General features: G+C 41.3%; 1 protein-coding gene across 1 annotated transcript; it reads left to right on the top strand.

The window, feature by feature from the left end:
• The first annotated feature begins 342 nt into the window (after nucleotides 1-342).
• Nucleotides 343-16,209, top strand: ambra1b (autophagy and beclin 1 regulator 1b). The gene is made up of 19 exons (XM_039666025.2): nucleotides 343-617; nucleotides 1,415-1,631; nucleotides 2,250-2,308; nucleotides 2,586-2,769; nucleotides 2,999-3,171; nucleotides 3,398-3,464; nucleotides 3,581-5,022; nucleotides 5,693-5,779; nucleotides 5,898-6,080; nucleotides 6,206-6,286; nucleotides 6,732-6,832; nucleotides 6,995-7,105; nucleotides 7,259-7,447; nucleotides 8,360-8,514; nucleotides 8,712-8,851; nucleotides 10,890-10,988; nucleotides 11,096-11,295; nucleotides 12,576-12,710; nucleotides 13,162-16,209. The coding sequence occupies exons 2-19, from the start codon at nucleotides 1,500-1,502 to the stop codon at nucleotides 13,677-13,679; spliced, it is 4,056 nt and encodes a 1,351-aa protein (XP_039521959.2). The 5' UTR covers nucleotides 343-617; nucleotides 1,415-1,499; the 3' UTR covers nucleotides 13,680-16,209.
• The last annotated feature ends 506 nt before the right edge of the window (nucleotides 16,210-16,715 follow it).

Here is a 16,715-nt window from a genome sequence, read left to right as displayed (position 1 = left end):
CTGTATAAAACCTCAATATGGTCATCATTACTTACTGTAACAAACTGCCATGGTGTTATAATCAGACACATTAACTGCACATAGTAATGCCACAGTAGCTACTATTTTTGTCAGGACTTTTAATTTGTTCCTTTATGTAGGCTAACGTTACTTATTTTTTAGAACCTTATAATACACTTCTTTTTAATATATGAATACATGTAAATTAATATATATTAAATAAATTTAAACCAATTACCATAATAAGTTATAACTTATAATAGCACAATCCGAATTCACCTGTCATGGAGGTGCAATCCTCTCTGCAATCGATTAACCGACCTAAAGTAGCTCAATGCAGTCTTCTCTTGATTAGTATGCCTGCTTACGCCGAGCTACACACAAACCAGTTAGCTAGCATCATTTCATCTATAGCTACCCCAAAACATCCTCTCAATGTCACGTCAATCCGAACGGTTTGTTTGAGATACTCCTAAATGACATGAATGCAATCTGCTCACCGCTTCGGATCGGTCGGTTGTCATTCCAGGTCAGTTAACAACGATCTAGCTCGGCTAACAGGCTAAGAGGCTAACAGCGCCTTCGATGACATTTCACTGACAAACACAACAGAACAGGTATGTAAAATATCGATTCACGGTTTAATCTGTGTTTCAAAACATCTAGAGCGTGTTTGCGGTTATGTGTGTATATGTGGTACTTTTATAATTAAAATATGTTAAAACAAAATAATGTTTATAGCGAATAAACGGTGGCTAACACTGTAAGTTAGCTTCTGTTCAGTTTCCATATTTGGGCGGGCACGGCAGTGAGTTATTGTTAGTCACACGACAAGAAAACATATTTGATTCCTTTATTTATGCTGTTTATGGGCATATTTTGTTGTGTCTGTTTTGCTGTTGAACAAATGTGAATGAAAATTTCACAGGCATGGTGTGGATTTAAATGGCTTGTTTGTTTACATGGTTCAGCACAGCTGATAGGGCTTTAATTGTCCCCACAACGTACATACGTAATATGACCGCATCAAAAGTAAAGTTTTTGTGTAATATCATGGCTAAAAACCCATAAGGTTTTCCTTTTGCTGATATGTCATGTAAAAGATGGTAGAGTGATGCTTGATGGGTTTGATTGTTGGGCCCTTTGGAGCCACAACAGATCTGCAAAACAGCTGTACTCAGTAGGTATTGTTTTGCCATTTACTTTGAAATAAAGGGTTTTGTTGGATGATCAGTCAGTTCTGTACAGATATCTGTCTGTAGTTAAGCTGTCATTTATTGTTTCATGTCTCTGTGTGTTGAAATACAGGAGATAAACACTGAACTTGCTCTTGGTCACTCTCCGGTGATTATTATGATTTTTGCAGACCAATAGATTGCTGTGTGTTGATTTAAGCTTTGTATCCATCCACCAGTCTGCATGGCCGGCGTGCTGCTGAGTTAGTGTCCGGCCCGTGTGCGAGGAAGGCCGCCCGGGCCGTGGAGCACTAGAGAGGAAAAATGGCTTTGCAGAACAGGAACTCTGTGCTGATCCTGTCGGGTCGAGAGCGAGGAGCTCGCATGCTGGGCACCCAGCGGCTCCTGCAGCAGCTGGTGGAAGACCGAACGCGCTGGATGAAATGGCAGAGCCAGGTAGGATATCAACCTTAATGTCTCTAATGGTTCTTTCTGACCTACACTCAGCAGATGTTACTATAAAGACCAGTTCAAGATTTTAGAGAATCAGAATGAAGACTCAATTTTTGCAGCAGAGAATATTGAAAAAAGACCCTCCTCCTCAATACAGGCTTTCCTCTGGTAATTCATGATGGTCAAATCATTATATATATATATATATATATATATATATATGTGTGTGTTTTTCAATGAGAGTAGTTAATGAAATTTTAGATCCTTAGGTTCCAGTGTATATTGTGTATACTGGTAGTTGCTTTTTAAAAAGGATGAATATACAAAACATTTAGAAAATTAGGATTGGTGGCATCCATATCTGATAACAATTTGGTAATCATAGTAATATGCATGTTCCTGTTTTACTGTAGAAATAATGCCTGCATTTTTAGCAAATTTTGCATTTTAATTGTTAGATTGAATATAAATAATATTAATACAATTACCAATTTTAATATTTCTTTGTTATTATTCTAATTTATTATGAATTCTATTATTTTATTATTTTAATAGTCTTTATTTGGCCCTGAGAGTTCACTGAGGGTAATGTGTGTAATATTATCTCATTGATTTCTACAGAAAGTAGAGTTGCCGGATAATCCACGTTCAACCTTCCTGCTGGCCTTCAGTCCAGATAGGTAACAAAATTTACAACAAAAAAACACTGGATGTTAAATAAGATGGTCCTCACTGCGGAACATGAAATCCATGGGGAGGAGTCGGATCCAGATCCAACTCCTCCCACCTTACATACACCTAAACCTAAGCAACTCCGCCCCCTGATCCCTAAACCCACCCCTTGGATCGTGATCCGACTCCTCCCCGTGGATCTCATGTTCTGCATTGGGGTGTTTCTGCGTTAAATTACTTGTGATTTGCCTCATTTTCTGATGTTGTGTTTACTTTTGTTTTAAGGAACCTTGTGGCCTCAACCCACGTCAACCACAACATCTACATCACAGATGTGAAAACAGGAAAGTGCCTGCACTCTTTGGTGGGCCATCGACGCACACCTTGGTGTGTGACCTTTCACCCCACCATCCCTGGCCTGGTTGCCTCTGGGTGCCTTGATGGAGAAGTCCGCATTTGGGACCTGCATGTGAGAATCAGTCTTTGTTTAATGGTTTACTTGTTCCTAAGATGTGTGGACCTTCCTCTTACGCAAACATTCTTATCTTGCGTGTAAATTTGTGTTTGATTTTCATACTGTTCAGTAGCAGCTCAAAGCAGTTTTTCTGGTCTGATCCATTTGCAAGTCATCAACATGTATACCTGGCTTAGAAATTGCTGTTTAAATAAACGTTGTGGATGTTTTTTCCCATTCCCAGGGTGGTAGCGAGAGCTGGTTCACAGAGAGTAATGTTGCCATCGCTTCTCTAGCGTTCCACCCCACAGCTCAGCTCCTCCTCATCGCCACTAACAACGAACTTCACTTCTGGGACTGGAGCCGACCCGAACCTTTTGCTGTGGTCAAGACCGCCAGCGAGACAGAACGTGTCCGGTGGGGAAGCAATCCTGTTTATGTCATAGTGGTTAACATGAATTGACCATATTTCCTGTTTATTTTCATAATCATTAATGTGTAATGTGTTTTTTTTCTCTCCTTTACTAGTTTAAAATTTCACATTGTACAAGTGAAATGGGTTGTTAATGCCAACTGATGTTGACTTTATGAATTAATGATTTTTCAAAATTGTTCATCCTCAATTTTCTTTTATTTTGGCCAGGTTGGTGAGATTTGATCCTCTAGGTCATAATCTCTTGACAGCTATTGTGAACCCATCCAACCAGCAGGTTAGAAATGACACTTTTGACTGTCAAAATAGCTGTAATGTCCCTTTACAGGTGCATGTCCCTTTACAGAAAGTGATGAATGTAATTTCATAAGTGTTTTTACTATATTTGTGTAGAATGAAGATGACTCTGAAGGTCCCATGGACAGTATGGAGATGGCTTTGTTCCGCCAACGGTCTCTTCTACGCTCCCCACCTGTACGCCGCACGCCCATCCTGCACAATTTCCTGCACATTTTGTCCTCTCGCTCTTCTGGGGCACAGGCCGGCGATCAGTCCCGTCCCGCCCCGGAGCCCCGTGAGCCTCCCAGCATACCTCGGTTCCAGTACCCGGTGCGGACGGAACCGAGTGACCGCTCGGCCTCACAGGGCTGCACTCAGCATTTGGGTCTGGGCTGCCTTTGCAATCGCTGCGCCGCCACGCGGAACTTATTCACACAGAATCCGGCAGGCCTCCAGCCTATGGATTCGCCTCAAACGCAGACTCAGTCGGGCCTCTCCGCCTTCTCGCCCGCCCCCAGCCAGACCCGCACCTCCACGGATCGACCTTCTGCTTTTAGCAGTGTGTTCAGCGGGACTGCAGGGAACTCTACCCATCGGGGTCTCTTGCCTCTTAGGACTATTGATCCCTTGGGGTCCCAGGTGCCCGGGCCTCTCCCTGGGGCTGATTGGTCTGGTAGTCTGCTGAGCACGGGACATGAACATGGGTTAGGTGCGATTGGGGTGGAAAGCATTGGCGGAAGGGGTGTGGTGCCCCCTCCTAGGACGAGCTCCTCGTCAATGGATCTCCTCTCCCTCCGCAGGTTCCCCGATGGTTCCTCTTCATCACCCATATACACATCTGCTACGGAAGGGCGGGGGCTAGTCCTACCTGGCATGGATCCCAACCGGGGACGAGCCAATGATGGCACAAGTAGCGGCCATCACCCTTTCTACGACAACACTCAACGCAACAATCCCGCCTCCATACGCAATGTCCTGCAGTGCAACCTGAGCCGTTACTTCATGGAATATGAGCGCATGCAGGAATTAGAGCGACCTGGTGGCAGCCGAGAGGTGGCAGGTGGACCAGGACCCATGCAGGAGCTGCTCAACAGTAGCATGGACACGGATCGACCCGGTCCTTCGCATAACGGCTCTTCCCACACTGGAAATGGAGACACGGTCGCAGGCCCCTCACAAAACCACCCCAATCGCTGCCGTTCGTGCCACAACCTCCTCACCTTCAACCATGACACCCAGAGATGGGAACGTTCTGGACAGACCTCTTCTTCTTCTCAAGACGGACCATCCTGGCCGCTTTCGGTTCCTCCGTTTGAGGACCCGGGTCAGGGTGCGCGAGTGGAATCCCGAGCCCCTGAGATGAGGCCTATGGAGTTGAGCGAGGCCTCATCTGGGCTACAGGAGCAGCAGCCCATGGGTCTGGTGTACAATCAGGAGACAGGACAGTGGGAAAGTGTGTACCGGCAACCAACGGCCAGCGCTTCTTCTGAGGCAGCGCAAGACGCCTTAAACCCAGAGGTGCCTGTTGATAATCCGGACGAGGACTCACTCAGGAGGTGAGGAAGAAAATATATACACATGCAAATTTGGTTATTAAAGCTACACTGTGTAACTCTTTTAGTTTATTCTTTGCTAAAAACACTTAGTTATTTCAAAAATATATGTGTTCGTTAATGTGTATTTACTTCGTTCTTCGTGAGTGTATATTATGCCAGTGAAAATATATACAGGTAAGGTCGGTCGCCATGTTGCCCCTCCATCTTGATTGTACATTAGCCAAAGAGGGACATAACCGTTAATTCAAGCTTCGGCTTTCGCGTTTACGTTTGAGTTAACGCTCATGGACGAGGTCGAACTGGAAGCCATGATAATCTTGGACTACTTTGGCCACCGTAGGAGTTAAAACGAAATCGGAATTGAGAGGAACAGAAACTAATATTCACTGGATGGTCATATACCTTTTCACCCCTAGATGGGGGTAAAAATCACACAGTGTAGCTTTAAGGTGCGATCACGTTAGTGAAATTTTCTTTTCTGATGGTCAACATGGGGAACTTGCTTGACCAACTTGATTCAATTGGGAAATCTTTTGCCCTTACTTAAAATTCCAGGTTGTGTGTATTCCTATTAAAACAACTGGATTTCGCCCGTAAAACAACGGTAAATGTGATCTAACCTTCACAGTGTCTTTGCTGTTACTTATATATTTCTCATCTTTTGCATTAGGAGGTTATTGGAATCGTCGCTGTTTCCATTCTCTCGATATGATATGTCTGGCTCCAGAGATCATCCGATATACCCAGATCCTGCCAGGTACCCGTTTGGAAACAGTTACTCTCCAGTACAAACCCGTATGTACAAAGTCAAGGCTGATTGTTGGGCTGTGATTTCAGAGTTTGACCCCCTCTTTCCCTCTTCCACATCTCCTCAGGCTGTCTCCAGCTGCTTACTATGCTCAAAGGATGATCCAATATCTGTCTCGGAGAGAAAGCATACGCCAGCGTTCACTGCAGAATCGCCTACGGACTCTCTCAAACTCTCAAGCGGAAAGCCAGTCCAACAACCCATCCTCCACGCCACCGGAAGCCAGTGATGGAGATTATGAGGACATCGAGTGAGTCAGATAATACTCACGATTAAACGCATATATATTACTTTACATTTATCGTTATGTGAATCTATTTTAATGTTGTATTAAAAAGGAAAGTGGTTAATATTTCTTTTCTCCTGTTGTCACAGAGATCCTGGAGACAGGACAAGACACAGAATGCCCCGCAATGCTCGAATGTCGGCCCCCTCACTCGGCCGCTTTGTTCCAAGGTCAGTGTCATATACTGCCATTTAAATGTTTTTGTTTTTTTAAAAAGAAGTCTCTTTTACTCACTGATGTTGCATTTTATTTGAGTAAAAAGTTTTTATTTTAATATATTTTAAATTTTATTTTTCTGGTATTATTACTCCAGTCTTCGGTCACATGATCCTTCAGATATCATTCTAAAATTTGATGATTTGCTGTTCAAGAAACCGTTCTTATCATCAATGTTGAAAGCCGTTCTTTAGCCTAATACTTTAATAAATAGAAAGTTCATTTATTTAAATAAAAATTATTAGCATTTATTTTTTTTAAATGTCTTTACTGTCACTTTTGATCAATTGAGGGCATCCTTGCTGAGTGAAAATATACAATTCTTTGAAAAAAATGTAATGTATTGTACCAATTTGATATGTTTATGCTAATATATTTGATTCATGTTTTTGTTTGAAGGAGGTTTCTGTTACCGGAGTACTTGCCTTATGCTGGACTCTTCCATGAAAGGGGTCAGTCAGGCCTGGCCACTCACTCCTCTATCAACAGAGTATTAGCAGGTACAACAGGAAGTTTCTTTTTATTTTGACTTTCTTATTCTGTTTATTTTATGAAGCATTCTGAATCATTTTTAGCCCATAAGGTCAGAAACTCTATACAACTAGTGGTATTGAACAAGCTAAAGAGAATTAAATAGATCTACCCATAATGCTCTGTTGCAGGAGCATCTATAGGTGACGGCCAGTCAGCTGTGGCCAGTAACATTGCCAACACCACTTATAGGCTGCAGTGGTGGGATTTCACCAAGTTTGACCTTCCGGAGATCAGCAATGGTGCGTTCTTCCAAATTCTACTGGTTTTGAGCTGATACATCAATTTTTGCTTGACATTCTCTGAAGTGGTAGCTAGAAAGTTTTACTTTTAACGTTTGTTTATCTTATTTCATCATATTTGTCTCTCTTTTTTATTTTTTTATTTTATTTTAGCCACTGTGAATGTGTTGGTTCCTCACTGTAAGATCTACAACGATGCCAGCTGTGATATTTCAGCTGACGGGCAGCTGCTGGCCGTGTTCATTCCCAGCAGCCAGCGGGGTTTTGCAGATGAGGGCATCCTGGCCGTCTACTCCCTTGCTCCCCATAATCTTGGAGAAATGCTCTACACCAAGAGATTCGGTCGGTGTTAAGAAACAGTTCACCAAACTATTTAAATTAACCAATAACTTTTGGGTTTGACCTACAAAAAAATCATCTAGCATTTCGAGATTAAAGTCGAAAAATGTCGAGATTATAGTCGAAATATTCAGAGAGAGACGAGAGTACGAGAATACAGTCTTACGTAGAAGCTCCATTGTCTCACATTGCCGCACACACTCACAGGCATTCATAATGGCCAATAGCGAGTTTCACACTGTCTGTGTGTGTGTTTTGGTTCATCAAAGGAAATTCAACAGACGCCAATCTACCACGTTACCATCATAGGACGTTATAAAATATACTGCGCCGGAATAGACTTTAGCCTATAGAAAAACCAACACGGAAACACTTTTCAGACTGGATGGAGAAATCCAGCTTTATGAATGAATGGGGCATTTATATAGCGCTTTCATATATCTGCTAGGCCTACACTCAAAGCGCTTTACAATCATATCAGGGAATCTCTCCTCAACCATTAGTGGTTATTAAATCTTAGGAAATCACAGGATCCGGCCAAATGATTGGATACAGAATGATGCACTTAAGATGTATCCAGAACGTATTTACGGTGAAGAGACGGTGTTGTGTTCTCGACCCAGATAGTGTTGACTAGACGAGCAGTTCACAAAAAATGCTACTGTTTTGTGTTAATCCATGGCAGTTCGACTTCACAAGTGCATTTCTTTACACAAACGCACTGTCATGAATGCACACACTTCTGTGGCTTTTTTATGACTTTAATCCTGAAACAGTTCGACTTGAATCTCGAAATGCGAAGATTTTATGTTGCGGTTCAGGCCTTCCATAGGTTTGGCAGTAACCGTGTGACAATTCTGGCTTAGTTTAAAAAAAATAGTGATTTTTTGTTTTGTTTTTAAACTTGCATCTCAGGTCCAAATGCAATCTCAGTGAGTCTTTCACCCATGGGCTGCTACGTAATGGTAGGACTGGCCTCCAGACGGATCCTGCTCCATCCCACCACTGACCACATGGTGGCGCAAGTGTTCCGTCTGCAGCAGCCACACGGAGGAGAGACCTCCATTAGAGTAAGAGCCTGAAAATACCACTTATTTTTCAATAAATACAAACCTGGACAGGAAATGATAAAAGAAACTCTATTATTAGGTTTAAACTGGTATTTATGCTGATTTTTTATTCATAGACCCAACAAAGCCATAAAGATCGATTAAGATCTGCCTTCCGTGTTTTTTTTAATGGTCCGTTTTCTCTTGGCATCCTGCAGATGATGTTTAATGTGGTGTACCCCATGGCTCCAGACCAAAGGAGACACGTCAGTATTAACTCAGCCCGGTGGCTTCCAGAGCCAGGCATGGGATTGGCTTACGGAACCAATAAGGGCGATCTGGTTATCTGCAGGCCAGTGTAAGTAAACACCCAGCTAAAACAACCATCACATCACCCAGTACACCATCTGCTCCACATGCATATCTTTAGTCCTTAGCAAATTTGAATGTCCTTATCAAATCGTAAAATTAATTTACCAAATGTTTTGATCCATTATTATAAAGACTAAGTGTTATGCTTATGGCAACAATAAATCTAAAACCTATTGAGATGCCTTGCTGGGTACTGTCTACAAGTTTTACATGAGTTAGCATGTTGTTAAGCTAATAGTGTCAAATTCTAATAGGTAATTTTGAAAATTGAGTCTACAATATAACAAAATGAATTTAAATTAATATCACAGTTGCGCTTATGTTATTCTGGACAGAAACGGCACTTGTGTGATATTGCTTAACTATGTCATATAAATATGAGAACTCATACAGGGGCATTTTCTAATGAAATGCAAGATGACCTTTGTACGTCTGGTGTGTGCATTAAATGCCTAAATTATACCTAATAACTAATTAATTAGATTAACATGTTAAGTCAACAGCCCTGTTTAAAATACTTCCTCTGTAGAGAAATGCTAGCTTTTGCAAATGATAGTGATAGTTAACTTTTTGGCTTTAACCAGTACGCCACACCACCATCCATCAAAGAAAAACAAAACAAGTGCCACTGTGAAGCACAGGAGCCATGGAAATTACAGAGAACGCCAAACCCAGTTTAACAGCGCAATAAAAGCTGCGTTTTTACAACCAGTAATTTTCATAAACCCGTTCCAGAGCACATGTCAATATTGATTAAAAATGCCAAATACCCAGAGAGTTGATTCATTATAAATCATCTTCATCTTTAACAATTACATAGTCAAGTTCCTGATCCCAGATCAGTGTCAGTTTTCAAATGTGGACTATATGAGGACTTTTAATAAATCAGTGTTACCTGAAGCCGCCTTTCATTAGATTACCTTCTTCATTAGTGGCAGGAAACTCGGGTGTTCAAATGGAAAAAAGCCATTATTGTTTTTTAACAAGGTTACAGGCCACATTACCCCTGTGCCCCATGACTTTTGCAGCTCATCGCTTTCAAGGAATTCTCCCCCAAACTGATGGGTTTATAATCCGATCACGGCCCACGCGGACAGATGGAGTATGTCACAATAATTCCATTGGTGCTTTGCCGTTCGCTTGTTAAATTTTGTAATTTGGTCAAATCTTGTGTATATTACTGGTTTTAAAAGCATACTGCGAGATCTGCAGGAATACTTGTTTCTGATTGGCCGTTCTACCTTCAACAACCAATACCCTACGTAGTAGTGTGTATCTTGTATCACTCACATGATAAAATATATTTAATGTCCGTTTATTCACTTAAAAATTTGGTGATTAGCTTAGCTGTGATCAGCCAGTCATGATCACAAAATGAATCCCTTAGGGGTAGTCTCGTGTAACCAGACCTTCAGACGGATAGCAGAACGTCTTGAATCCAAAGCTGCTTATACTGGCCAAGGACCACCCAGAGGCCATCTGACTTGCATGTAAAGCAACCAATCATAGTTTGTTTTTGCTCATCGTCGTGTTTAGGGTCGTTAGTCTTATGTAGCCAGACCTTCAGAGTGATGGCAGAAGGTCTGGACTTTATCGTGACTTTTGTCCAAGGACTGCCCAAGAGGACATCTGACCGACATGTAAAGCAACCAATCACAGTTAGTGTTGTTACACGTCGCGTTTAGGGCTGTGGAAATATAAAGTCCCTTACTTTGACAGAACGGCGTGCATCTAATAAATTCAAGAACATTGTGCAAATTTATAGTGTTTAGTTGATCATAAGTGCTTAATCACAGTTGTAAACACGACAGATTTCTTCTTCTTTGAGGCGATTTTTGCGTCACGATCGCTTTGTTTCCAGTCTGACCATTAAAAATGTGAGACACGTCTGCCGGAAATCCTGTAGAATTCAACCAATCTAGTGTGACGTCTGAGGCTGAGAATACCTTCGAGGTGATAGATAACCTGAAGTGAAGTATGTGTAAACAAGATAACGATGTCAAAAATATCTGTTTTGTTGTCAGTGATTTCCGCAGTGATGGAGACAGTCCGTCGGATCTGAACTCGGATTCTTTGTTTACTGTCAACAGCAGCAGCCGAACCCGTGGAGTGGAGCGCCCAGGGTCAGAAACGAACTGAATCTGAATTCATAACTCATAGCTTGTTATATCTTAATCCAGTGATTATTCATAAATCCTGAAAATGATCATTTGTTGTATATTTCTTACAGGACAAGCAGGTCCGGCTGGCGATTTGACCGGGACATGGGCCTCATGAACGCTATTGGCCTGCAGCCACGTCAGGCCGCGCCTTCTGTGACCTCACAGGGCACACAGACACCAGTGGTGCGACTGCAGAATGCCGAGACCCAGACGGAGAGAGAACATCCTCCAGCTAGTACCTTCCAGAACGCATACACATCCAGACACAGTAAGACTTTTGCATGAATGTAATTTGCACTAAATCCACTTTTTTTTTAATCCACTAATCCAGGAATGAATATACAGTGAAAAAATATGGGGTTATGATATAACATTTTATTTAATTTTAGGGGTGTCAGTTAAACACGTTATTAACGGCGTTAACGCAAACCCATTTTAATGGTGTTAATTTTTTGATTTTGCGATTAGCGGTATTTTTGGCCTAGCAAACTTTGTAGTTTTCTTTCACTTGCTTTTGCAACAGGACGCGGCATGTGCGGCGCTGCGCTATGAAACCCATTCATTTCAATGGCTTGTTGTGCCGCGCGAGGACGTTTTGTTGCTTCGCCGACCAAAGCGCAAGCAGATCTAGCTAGACCGGAAACAAAGCAACAGGCACGCCGCACACAAACCTTTGGGCTTGCTAGCCGGCTAAATATTAGGCTAACGTTACGTTTTGAGTGGATGACGAGTGCGAGACGCCGAAATGGATGCCAATAAGATTCTGAATGGAAACTTTACTTTACTAAAAAGTTGCCAAAATGGTTCCATTGACAAGACCAAAGTGATCTGTGTGTTTTGTCGTTGTGAACTGAGCTATTATCATCGCAGCACGTTCAGTCTGAAATACCTCTTGATGCTGATGCGAATTCTCCGCCCCCTTGTCAATATCAGGACCTCGTCAGTATTTCTTTCACCCTTTTATTGATGGATAGTGTTACATTGTGTGAGAGATTATTTGCTCCAAGTGAGATTTTTTTTATTGTGAATTTGAACACAGTATATGATAATGTTGTTGTCAATAAAAAAAACATTTGCACAAAGCAAGCCGATCCACTTTTCCATGTTGATAAGAGCATTAAAATGAGAAAAAAAAATAATGGGACAAAAAGAAATCAAGAGACATTTAGAATAGATAAAAATATGCTATTAATCGCTAGTTAACTATGACATTAATGCGATTAATCGCGATTAAATATTTTAATCATTTGACATACATATATTTTTATACATACATAAAAACTAAAGTATTCAGTGGTATCTAAAAGGCCACTAGTGGAAGAAAAAAGTATTTGTGTGTGTATATATATATATATATATATATATATATATACATGTATATGTCGCTGAGTTGTAATGCCACTAATGACAGACCTGCGCTGAGTGTCTTGCTCAAGGCCATAGTGATTGTAACGGATATCTATAACGCTCCAGTTAAATTTTTTTTTGTAACCAAGTTCAGTAATATTGATTGTCCACTCATAGCTGCCAAATGTGTTCCTCTTACAGCGGTTCAGGTGGCCAGCACCAGCACTGAGAGACACACACACCCAGAGACGACACACACACTGTTACACACACCGATTCAGGCTTCGGTTTCAGAGGGGTCGCTGAACCGGACAAACTTGCCCCCCACATATCACGGTAACTGCTTTGTCTCACTCTTTCTCATCCTGTCTCTTCCTCTGTCGTCTGACCTCTCTGAGATCTGTGTTGTGTCCTACCGAGGGCTTTACACTGTTATTACTGTTTCAAGTGCTTTATTACCTGCTGTTAGCTGGTCTAATTTCATTTGCACCCTCGTTTTCTCGGTTTAATGGGCCCCAGTGTGCACACATGGAGAGATAATGGATAACTCGCTAAGACCTAATTGTTGCTGGGCTGTTTTTTGTTTTTTTTACTTTAGTCAACTAAGACCAAGATATGTGTGTGTGCTATTCAGATAAAACATAATTAACATAAATAAATTACTCATCTTAATTCTGTTTGCTCTGCCCTCTAATTTCCCATGTTCTGAAATGAATCCAGTTTGGTTAAGTTTGTTTTTGTCGTTATCTGATATGAGCGTCTCACTGTTGTGTCTGGTTGATCTTAGCGGACTCCGCAGCCGAGCCGGGTCCGGGAGAAGACGCGCTGTCTCGCATCCGCCGCCTAATGGCTGAAGGAGGGATGACGGCCGTGGTCCAGCGGGAACGCAGCACTACTATGGCCTCGATGGGTGGCTTCGGAAACAACATCGTGGTCAGCCATCGGATTCACCGTGGCTCGCAGACCTCGGTCAGGACGACTCAGGTGGGAAACCCAACCGCGGAAACGCCTCCTGGACTCACTGTCCCATCTCTTTTTCGCACTGAACCCATGGTAGACTCTCTAGAACTTCCTGGACCATCAGGGTCCAGCGGCGCCCCGCTTCCGCCACAGTTTACAACTCGCTCTGAGGTCGCGAGGGTGTCTCCTATGGTTGAGCCAGACTTGTTTGCCGATCATCAAGGCGATCACCCATCCCCGAGCGGTTTGAATATGTCTAACCATAGCAACAACAATAACAATGACCATAACAGCTACAGTGAAAGCCGGAGCCGAGATTATCCTGATGACCTGTATGGCAGATAGTCTAGCGTCTGGTTGTCATTGAGACGAACGTCTCAAAACTGGTCTGCTTTTCGTGGTGGAGCCTTTGTTACAATGACGGGACATAATGTTTGGGGGCGGAGCGACTGAACTTCCCGCCTCGGTTCTGACTCCTCTCACTCTGGCCTTATTTGGGAATTAATGAGTGCCAAGTTTTTAATGCCGTCTCCTTAACTGGGAGGCGTCAACCTCACCCTTTCCGACAAAACGATAGATTCTCGCTTTGGGGAAGCATCATTATTGCACTTGCGTGTTGCACTTAAGTTTTAATTTTTCTTCCTTTCAAGGTCGAGTCTGACATTACATCATTCCATGCGAGAAAGGGCATCATACTTGAATCCTTACGGAATTACACGGTCGTAGTTAACCACCCTTTCAAGCTCCGAGAATAATCATCAGCCAATCAAAGTGCCAGTTGTGTCTGGGGGCGTGTCCTTACCGATTCATTTGGATCCAGTGGGGTCCGTTGTCTGAGGAACTGTAACGCAGTAAAGACTTAACACTAACTCTCAAAAAAACGTTTTTTTTTTGTGTTCAAATTCAGAGATTATGCTTGACGTGATTGTTTTTTTTTTTGTTTGCGATAATGTGATTTCCAGTCATCCGGTTGATCAGTGTCTAGAACAACATCTGCTTTGTTCTCAGACTGTGCGTGAACGTGTCCCACTAAACTTCCAGATGTCGAATTTTATGATGGTTTTAATTAGAATTTATTTATCTGTCGATTGAAAAATACACTTTTGGAAGCATGTTGTCTGTGATTGTCCATTGGATGGAAAAATCAGTTCAAGAACCCTCATGCTGGTTCAGATCTCTCATATCTGCATGTGTGTCCAGTTCCAGAGCTTATAAACGAGGAGACGAGGCTTAGGCGAATTAGCATGTTGGCTGTCCAGCGCACATGCACAATAAGTGAAATTTTGGTACGCTGAGCAGTTTTTATTGGGCTTTTATACATTTGTGACCGCTAACCTATGTGTATGGGTCAGTTTATGCGATTTAAATCCCTGATGCGTTTGTACGAATCCTACTGATGTGATATCTCAGAGTCAGAACCGAAATGTAAGACGTTACAATTCTTGCGCAATTCAGCTACTGATTGTCAATTCTCCTTGAGTCAACCGATTGGCCGAGGGTTTCATTCCACTCTACCAAACGCAACAAGCAACTTGCGCAAATGGCAAGCGATTGCACTTAAGCACCATTTCACCGAGAATAATGTTACAGACGATAAACCAGACGTATCTCTATTTTAGATCTGGCTTACGTGCAATAAACACTTGAATAACCCATAAAAGAGCATTTTTTTGGACACTTAGGACAGTGGCGGCCCTATACGCGCACACTGCAGAGTCACTGAGGACGGACACTGTTTGTATGCGTGGATGTCTATGTCTGTGAGTTTCTGCCACTGAACCTACAGAGTTTTATTATACATAAATGTAGCATTGTAAATGTAGAGATGATAAATCAAGAAGAAAAAACTTAAATCCATATTTCGGGATGTTTTTTTTTTTTTTAAATGACACTTGCCTTGTACGTTCTGTTGTGCTCGTTTAGATTCTTGTGTTCGATTGGTCAACTCTAGCGATGAGTTGCCAGTTGTCACAGGCCTTTCATTAACAAGCATTTATAAAATTATTATTTGTGCAAAAAGATTTTTTTTTTTTAGCTGCTTGGCTTGAATTAGCTTTTTTGTATTAAAAAAAAACGGTCCCCGATAGGAAGGGTTTGTTTTTTGAAAGTTTGTGGATGTGATCTCATTGCAAGCAATGGCAGCTGAGGAACCTCTCAGAAACCACATACCCTTTGGTGTTTTTCAATGTGTTCAGTGCCTTGGGGAGTCTTCTCCTTACTGAACCACAAAAAAGCTGACAATACAGGAATAGCTCCTTCTTCATAAGCCTTTTGAATGTTCAGTGTTTTAGTAATTGGTAGAAAAATTGGTAAAAGTCTGGTTGTGTTGGCTGTCATTTCGATTATTTATTTTACTCTTTGTGTGAATGACAAATGCAATCCTATGATAAGAAAGAAGGACCTTTTTACTTTAAACTCCATTGAGAACATACTAAATATCTTGTACCATCATTTAAGGACACCTCATTTTTGACCATATGCACACCATTATTTTTATGAAGTTGCTTTATGCAGGGTTTGTTTTAGACTTTTAGGACAATTCATGTGTTCGGATGAGAATAGCTGACGGCGACCGAAAGTGTGACATTTTAAAAACTGTAACTGTGTTCTTGTTGGATGTGTGGTTGTGTATATGCTTTCACTGCTGGATCGGTACCTTAGCTTAAGTCATGATAGTGGAAAAGACCAGAATTCGACTTCCTACTCTTGCCCAGACAAGAGGGATGTGTTGTTATGACTTAACATAAATGTGTAGTTGGTTCTTTATTTAGTGAAAATGAGGATGAGGTGTTGTAAAAGAATTTCGTGGGACACCAAAGATCCTGTGGTAATGAGGATTATGAGAGTTTTAATAAAATGGGGATATGGAAATTAATTCAGTTGTTTTTGACATTTATTTATTAGATATTATTAACTCATGAAACCTTTTGAGAACCTATCCATATTACTTTTCTAAAATATCTATAAAAGTATGATTTGCGCCATATTTTTTTACTGTAATGTAATAAAATAAAATAAAACTCTACGACAGCAATGATAATCGCCGAAAATAGTGGAAATTACAATAAAAATTTCATAGTAAAAGACCAATTACAGTAATGACAATTATGCACATTTCCTCCAAATTCTCTTTACTGTAATTGGTATTAACAATTTCTTATTTTTATAATACTATATTTTATATATTTATTGTTGTTTATTCACAATTTTTAATCACCCTATATGCTCATGCTTAATTGTCTTTATGCAAACTAGTTTCAATGTTTACATGAAACATAAAGCCTGTTCACACACCAAGAACGATAACTATAACAACAATTAGCATCCACGATATTGTTGTAGTTGTGATGTGGGCTCTGCTATTCATTTATATTTAAAAGT

Source organism: Pimephales promelas, chromosome 25 (assembly GCF_988280905.1).
Source record: "Pimephales promelas chromosome 25, fPimPro1.hap1.1, whole genome shotgun sequence".
Lineage (NCBI taxonomy): Eukaryota > Metazoa > Chordata > Actinopteri > Cypriniformes > Leuciscidae > Pimephales > Pimephales promelas.
Note: the sequence above shows the minus strand (reverse complement) of the source record. Positions and strands in the feature narration are given on the sequence as shown.